This window comes from Sinocyclocheilus rhinocerous, unplaced genomic scaffold (genome assembly GCF_001515625.1).
Source record: "Sinocyclocheilus rhinocerous isolate Xijiao unplaced genomic scaffold, SAMN03320098_v1.1 scaffold1708, whole genome shotgun sequence".
Classification (NCBI taxonomy): domain Eukaryota; kingdom Metazoa; phylum Chordata; class Actinopteri; order Cypriniformes; family Cyprinidae; genus Sinocyclocheilus; species Sinocyclocheilus rhinocerous.
In genome coordinates this window covers 1019403-1026906 of record NW_015648635.1, presented here as the reverse complement: position 1 = coordinate 1026906, position 7504 = coordinate 1019403, and the positions used below count along the sequence as shown (strand labels likewise).

At 35.9% G+C, this 7504-nt stretch overlaps 2 protein-coding genes across 2 annotated transcripts in view; one reads left to right on the top strand and one right to left on the bottom strand.

Annotated features, from left to right (window-relative positions):
* LOC107710084 (small subunit processome component 20 homolog) overlaps positions 1-5373 on the top strand; it is a 30141-nt gene extending 24768 nt beyond the window's left edge. The window contains exons 54-60 of the mRNA XM_016514790.1: positions 479-581; positions 707-877; positions 963-1091; positions 3103-3393; positions 3568-3694; positions 4692-4837; positions 5032-5373. Coding sequence (XP_016370276.1) covers positions 479-581; positions 707-877; positions 963-1091; positions 3103-3393; positions 3568-3694; positions 4692-4837; positions 5032-5187 — 1123 coding nt within the window. The 3' untranslated portion in view covers positions 5188-5373. The remainder of the gene's footprint in view (positions 1-478; positions 582-706; positions 878-962; positions 1092-3102; positions 3394-3567; positions 3695-4691; positions 4838-5031) is intronic.
* A 33-nt stretch (positions 5374-5406) lies between these two features.
* Positions 5407-7255, bottom strand: LOC107710123 (ADP-ribosylation factor-like protein 1). Its single transcript, XM_016514846.1, has 6 exons — positions 7138-7255; positions 6652-6789; positions 6489-6570; positions 6293-6404; positions 5963-6141; positions 5407-5879 (listed from the first exon to the last, which is right to left on the bottom strand). The coding sequence occupies exons 1-6, from the start codon at positions 7139-7141 to the stop codon at positions 5849-5851; spliced, it is 546 nt and encodes a 181-aa protein (XP_016370332.1). The 5' UTR covers positions 7142-7255; the 3' UTR covers positions 5407-5848.
* Positions 7256-7504: the final 249 nt, after the last annotated feature.

Here is a 7504-nt window from a genome sequence, read left to right as displayed (position 1 = left end):
CGAAGATTTTTAACTCAAACCGTTGCAGTCTATCAGTCTTATAATGGCAGTCAATGGGCTCCACGGCTTTGAGAGTAAAAAAAACATACACCGACAAAACCAAATTAAACCCTGCGGCTCGTGACGATACATTGAGGTCTTAAGACACGAAACGATCATTCTGTGCAAGAAACTGAAACGTATTTATTTCGTTTTTTTTTTTTAACCTCCGATCCACCGCAATGTTCAACTGTCCTGAGTGCGTTCACAACATGTGGCGCGTGTACGTGCTGATAGACTGCAACGGTTTGAGTTAAAAATCTTTGTTTGTGTTCTACTGAAGAAACAAAGTCTCCTATATCTTGGATGCCCTGGGGGTAAGCAGATAAACATCAAATTTTCATTTTTGGGTGAACTATCCCTTTAATATTTCTCAAATATTTTGTTGCGATATCGCTTTAAGCACCAAAATGTCTCTTCCACAGTTGCTTCACTGTAGTCTGAAGGGTTCAAAGATAAACTCATCTGTCCCGTCAGTAAAGGAGATGCTGGATCCTTTCGTATCTCTCCTCCTGGACTGTCTTAACTCCATGCATGTAAAGGTCTGTCCTGCCTGTCTTTTGATTCATGTGTTGTATTGTGCATAATCGCAAACGTTTTCCTGCTCTGCTGTTCCTTTATATACCTGTGATTGCATGAATACAGCAAGATGTCTTGTGCACATCAGGTGATTACCGAGGCTCTGCAGGCCTTCATCTGGATCCTGAAGTTTCCTCTGCCGGCGTTGGAACAGAATTACGACCAGCTGACCAAGCAGCTCTTTGTCCTGCTGAAGGACTACGCTAAAGCTGGAGCCGGCCGTGGCGAGAACTTCCACCTGGTTCAGAACTGCTTTAAGGTGCGAGAGACCCTCACCACTATCTCATGTTCTCATTTTGAAGTCTAAATGTGAATAATCCAGCATGACATGTTCTGTTTAATAGGCCATAACTGTTTTGGTGAAGAGCATGACAAAACCTGTAACACAAACCCAGCTGCAAGTGCTTCTGGGATATGCTGAGGAGGACATTTATGATAACTCGCGGCAAGCCACCGCGTTTGGCCTCCTGAGGGTAAGTTAACCTACTCATCATGACAGACTTCATCAGATGAGACATATTCTAACTCTGGTGGGATTCCCATGGTCAAGGAAAGCCTGGAAATATAAAAAGCATACATTTCATAGTGAATGCACATTTTACTAGTTATGCCCAGCGTTGTTATCATTAGCTAAAATCATAAAAAATATCTTACTTGAAATAAAATAAACATTAATTGAAATAAAATATAAAAACACTTATTTAAGCTAATTATTTCAGCTAGTTGCCAATCTAACTGAAACCGAAATGGTCGTGCAATTCTAATATTAACATTGTTGAGAGAAACCGCTACATTACCATTGTTATTTAGTATCGTTGAGATACTATTGTAGTTTTTATTATTTTATATTTTCCGTTTTATTTTTATTTAAAGTTAAGTTTTTTTAATATGTATGAATATTTATATTCATTTTTATTTATTATAATTTTTTTTAGTACATAGTTCAAATATGAAAAACGTTGCCTTGCCAACTAGACAGTTTTTTTTTTTATTTCAGTTAAAATGTATTTTATTTCAAGGAACAATAATGTTTTATAATGACCCTGAACATTTCATACATTAATGCACAGTCCTTATTGTGCAGAGCAAGTTATTTTGAATTACTTTTTCAATTAATCAGTTTATGTCATAAATTCCACATTATTGTTCAATAAAAAATCAGTTTAGAGCAACTGATTACTAACAGGCAGATGTGAATTGTTTCCTTCATGTCAGGCAAATTAAAATATTTGTTTTCTTCTCAGTTATGAATATGACACTGGGAGACAGTCTGCCCTGGAGTTGATGGCTTTCATTTTCCAGAAATTTCCTCAGGTACTGTAACAAAAACAGTCCGAAATGGTCGTGCAATTCTAATATTAACATTGTTGAGAGAAACCGCTACATTACCATTGTTATTTAGTATCGTTGAGATACTATTGTAGTTTTTATTATTTTATATTTTCCGTTTTATTTTTATTTAAAGTTACGTTTTTTTAATATGTATGAATATTTATATTCATTTTTATTTATTTATTTATTTTTTTAGTACATAGTTTAACTACACAAATATGAAAAACGTTGCCTTGCCAACTAGACAGTTTTTTTTTTATTTCAGTTAAAATGTATTTTATTTCAAGGAACAATGTTTTATAATGACCCTGAACATTTCATACATTAATGCACATTCCTTATTGCGCAGAGCAAGTTATTTTGAATTACTTTTTCAGTTAATCAGTTTATGTCATAAATTCCACATTATTGTTCAATACCCAACAAAAGAACGCAATAGGACTTCAGCCTAAAGCAGAGGCTTATCAGACGTTATTCACACTTTCCAAGGTCAATGAACCCTTGGATTGAATGTTTGGATTGTTGTCCTGGGAGATGGTTTATCTGGAACATAAATAACTCTTTATATAACTTTTTATTTTTATTATTATTTTTCCTATTTTTTTTTTTTTTTTAATTTAAAAAAAAATTTTTTTTTTTTTTACATTTTTGTTACCAAAAACCCTACATGGAAGAATGAGTTATAATAAACAAACAAACATACTTGCGGGAAAAAAATTACAAAAAAACTTTGAATTTTTTACAAGTTGTTGATGCACAGTATATCTCAATATACCTTTATAACCTGTATTGATTAAACCTTTTGTTTTCCTATTTTATTATTTTTTTCTATGTTTTTTTTTTTTAAGTTTTGTTATAAAATGTGTAAACGCCTGGTTTTAAATGAATCATTTTTTAAATTGTAAAAAACATTTTAACTTTATTAAAATAACTTTAGCAATTGTCAGGTTTCATTTGACTTTTCTTGCCAAGTTAATAGTATGTTAGATCTTGTGACTAAAAACATGGGATTTGTTCCTCTTATGCTTAATAAAATGATCTGGATTATCTGGCTTTGGATTGGCTGGCTCATCTTTAAAGGGCGGGGTTTTGGTGGGAGAGCATATGATTTGTAGTTAACTGTTCAAAGCAACTTCACTGGTGATTTGATGGCGCTGTTGTTATGTGTTCCTTGATCAGGTGGTGAAGAACTTACTTTACGTGGCCAAGGTGATCTACCTCATCTCACCAGAGTCTGATACCGTGAATCCAGCTGAAGAACAGGAGGGTGAGGAGAAAGAAACAGCCGATAACATGGAGGAGAATGAAGAAGAGGAAGATAAGAAGCAGAAGCTTGAGGATGAACAGAATGAGAACAAGCCTCCGTCTCTCCTCTGGGTGATGAAGAAGCTTTCATTACTGGCCAAAAGAGAAGCAGCAGACACACCGAAAGTGCCTTTGAAGGTGGGCGTTAAATCGGTCTTTCTGTTTAGACTTGATATCTCTGAATGATACAGATGGATCGCTGGAAGGAACGTCCTCTGATTTGAGGATCTCCAGCTCAGGGATGCGAGTTAAGCAACTGTTTGCAAAGGTAAACAAGTTTCTCTGTTACGGTTTTCTTTTTTTTCTCTCCAGAGAACTTGTGTTTTTAAGTTCTTGGGAGCCATAGCTGTGGATCTCGGAAAAGATCGACTTGGGCCGTATCTGACCACTATCATCGCTCCTCTCTACAGAGAGCTGGACAGCACATATGCAGACCAAGGTCAGTCCACACCGTCCTTACAGTAGAAACAGAAAAACCCTATATGGAAAGAAGTTTTTTTCATCTAAAAAAACCCCCACACAATTGGGAAAAAATTAAAACAAAAAACAATGACTAAAATATATTTCAGTAAAAAAAAAACGATTTAAGTTGTTGATGCACGGTATATTTCAGGATAACTTTATAACTTGTATTGATTTAATCTTTAACCATATAAAGTCTGCTGTATCAAATTTGATACGCAAAACTTATAAAACCTTTGATATCAAAACTTGAAAAACTTGCTGTGCACAATCTACTACAGGCCTTCTGTCATTTGATTGATAGTTTATTCTTGCCAGCACTCAAAAGGCCTTTTGGCATAATTGTAGAAACATCCACCTTCAGGTCATATAGGACACGTGTCTTTTTGTTGTGAAATCTTTACTGATTTTTCTGAAGTAAACATATGAACAACTTTTATAATGTTAGTAGAATTTCAAGATGACCATTTACTGGAATACAACAACTTGGGTTTATTTGATTATACAGCATTTTTTAGAAAAATAATGTAAAACTACAGATCCTTAATCTATGCATTTAAATATAATCCAAGATGCACTATAGCTCTAAGCTATAATAAAGATCTCACTGAATAACATTACAAATCAAAATTTTATCTTACATTTTGCCCAAGTATCAGCGACTGCACCAAATTGCATATTTTTGATCATATTGTGCCTAAATAAAATAAAATCGAGGTGTTTTTTTCTCACTACATTATACACACTATGAGCCATAAAAGCCTGATGAATCAAACATGATACTCAACCAAAAAGACACATGCAAACTTTTTATAAATATGAAAAGAAAATGGATTAGATTTTCCTGACTTATTTCATGTTTTTTTTCAATTAGAATTTCACTACTAAATGTATAGTGTTACTACCTCAACCATTGACTATGTGGCTGAAACTGACATTTCACTGATCTTTCGATTCTTTTGGTCTTGTTTCAGACCCCACACTGAAGAATCTGGCTCAGGAGTTGATCGAGTTGTTGAAGAAGCTGGTCGGTCTGGAGCGATTCTCTCTGGCTTTTGCCGCAGTGCAGAAAGAAGCCTCTCAGAGACGAACTTCACGCAAAAAAGCCAAGGCCATGCAGGTAAGAAGCACTGAGATGCTCAAATCAAAACTGAAGTGTGTGATCTATTCCTTTTCTAGTATTTAGAGACAACTATAATAAGCAATTTGTTTAATTTCCAAGTTACACATCTTTATAACCGAAGTAAAAATGACTAATTATATTAGTAATTTCTTAAAACATGCATTCTGACTATCTTTTTTTTCCTTTGACAGGCTGTTGTAAATCCTGACATTGCTGCCAGAAAGAAGGTAAAGAAGCAGTTAAAGAAAAACGAGGCCAAAAAGCGGAAAATCTTGTTTGTGCGCACAGGACATAAAGCAAAGAAACACAAAGGCACATCACTGAAAGACTTGGCTATAATCAGCTGATCCATTTGCTGCAGTTTCATTTTTTTTGCTAACTAATACATAGCCAAATGTATACAGCACAGCTGAGAGGGTCTGTGCGTCTGCCAGAGAGCAAGTGTTTCTTAAAACCTGTTCTCGGTGGCGAGAGGACTGATATTCTGCAACACTGTATGGATTTTTGCAACTTGTGCAGTGTTTTTAAATAAATAAAAAAAACATGCAAAAACAGCTCAGCCATTGTTTGATGTTATGCATGATTCAATACGCGTCGACTGCATATTTATTTCACAGCCATAACGCAGGAGTGCACGCCCCTGTACTTGTGCAAATATAAATATGCCATTACAAATTCAAAGCATACAAATGACAGTTAGTCATAAATATCTACCCACATAATATCAAACTGATCTGCAATGATTATTCCGAATCGGGCTAAATGTCAAAAGCAATCACCTCTGAAATTACAAATGTAGTGGATACGGTTTACCAAAAACACAAGCATCAGGGGGGGGAGGGAAGAGTTCAATCATGGAGAGTCCATTCAATACCGCTCAACGTTTCTGTACTAAATGGGAAAAGAGGACGGCCTTCACACAATAGGAAGAATGCAGTCATTGGTCCAAAGGACACCCAATAAGAAGTCTCTGAAGTTCCTATTTACAAGATGTTCCTGCGAGTGCGTTTACTGCCGGCTCTTCAGTGACTCAACCAACCTGAAATGTGGCGGAACAGGGAGGTATTAGTAAATACAATGCAAAGTATTTGTAGTTACATTCTCAAAAAGTTAAACTCTCACCATTCCATTGCCTCATCCAGGCCTGTGCCTTTAGTAGCAGACGTCTTGAAGATCTGCCACTTCCTATCTTTGAGCGCAGGTAAACCGAGAGAGTTAGCCACTTCGGTAGGCGTCATGGCCTGTTCCATGTCCTGCTTGTTTGCAAACACCACCAGAATGGCTTTCTTCAGCTCCTCCTCCTGAAAGACAAGACAGATGACTTCACCCTTTAAAATAAAGGTTCTTTATTGGCATCTTTTGTTCCACGAAGAGCCTTTAACATCCAAAAAAGGTACTTGAAACGCAGCAATACAATAGAAAGTTACGTAACAGAAACCACATCTGACCAACCTCCAACATGGCCACCAGCTCAGATTTGGAGATGCCCATCCGATCACGGTCACTGCTGTCCACGACGTAAATCACTGCGTCTGTGTTGGAGTAATAACACCGCCAGTACGGCCTGTGGAGGAGGAAGATAAGATTTTTAGCTTGGATGCTTTCTTTCTTAATCAGTATAATACAAAGCAAAATGAAAACATCTTGCCTGATACTCGTCTGTCCACCGAGGTCCCACACTTGGAACTTTAAGTTCTTGTATGTCACAGTTTCCACATTAAAACCAATTGCTGTGTTTGAAAAATAGAAAATTAGCTTCACGCTGCGTCTCATGTATAAAGTTAATTACATAAATCATCATAAACGCGTACTAGGAATCGTGGTGACCACTTCTCCCACTTGAAGTCTGTACAATATGGTGGTTTTTCCAGCTCCATCCAAACCTAAAATGAGGATTCTCATTTCTCTGGTGCCAAACAGGCCTGAGAAGAGGCTGGAAAAGAAGCCCCCTGACAAAAGATAAGAATTGTATAAAAATTACAGAACAAATTAGAAAAGAAAAACATTAGCTAATGCAATTTTACATCGGAATCATACTAAATGCAAATCACATATTGAAATTGCACTCAAACATATTTAAATAAAACACTATAAACGTAATGAAAAAAGTAAAAAATGTTTTAAAATTGAGCTTTTCAATAACAGTTATTTTGTAATCTGCTATGCTAACAAACAGACTAGCATCACCAGGCGAACTTCACTTTGTAAGCACACAGAAAAGCGTTCGTATTAATTACATTTTAAAATGAGCTGTCCCTTATATCCAACAAAATATATTTGAATTCACGCAGACCTACCCATTGTGGATGAAATACTTTAGTAGCGCTGTCTTTCGGACGGCAGATCCGTGGAAACACTTCCGTGCTCGAGCTACTGAATGACGTGTCAAACATACACGTGAAAGAGTCGTTTGACTGTCGATCCACAGTGCGCACATTCGACACTCAACTAATCGAATCAGCTGCTGTCTGTTTAAAAATATCTTGAAATCACTTTTATCATCAAATAATGGATTGTAAAAGTTCATGTAAAATAAATAGTTTTCAAAATATAAATATATTATCTAAATATTTAGCATTTATTATTATATTTTTACACACACACACACACAGATGAATAAATGAGGGGAAAATGGGTCAAATATGCATGGCTAGTGTTCTTCGG

What these genes read in the sequence shown, in the direction of transcription:
- LOC107710123 (XM_016514846.1), bottom strand. An exon ending in GGTGGACAGACGAGTATCAG is followed by an intron (nt 6,405 to 6,488) that starts GCAAGATGTTTT and finishes CCTCCTCCACAG; the next exon opens with GCCGTACTGGCGGTGTTATT. An exon ending in CTGGATGAGGCAATGGAATG is followed by an intron (nt 5,880 to 5,962) that starts GTGAGAGTTTAA and finishes GCCACATTTCAG; the next exon opens with GTTGGTTGAGTCACTGAAGA.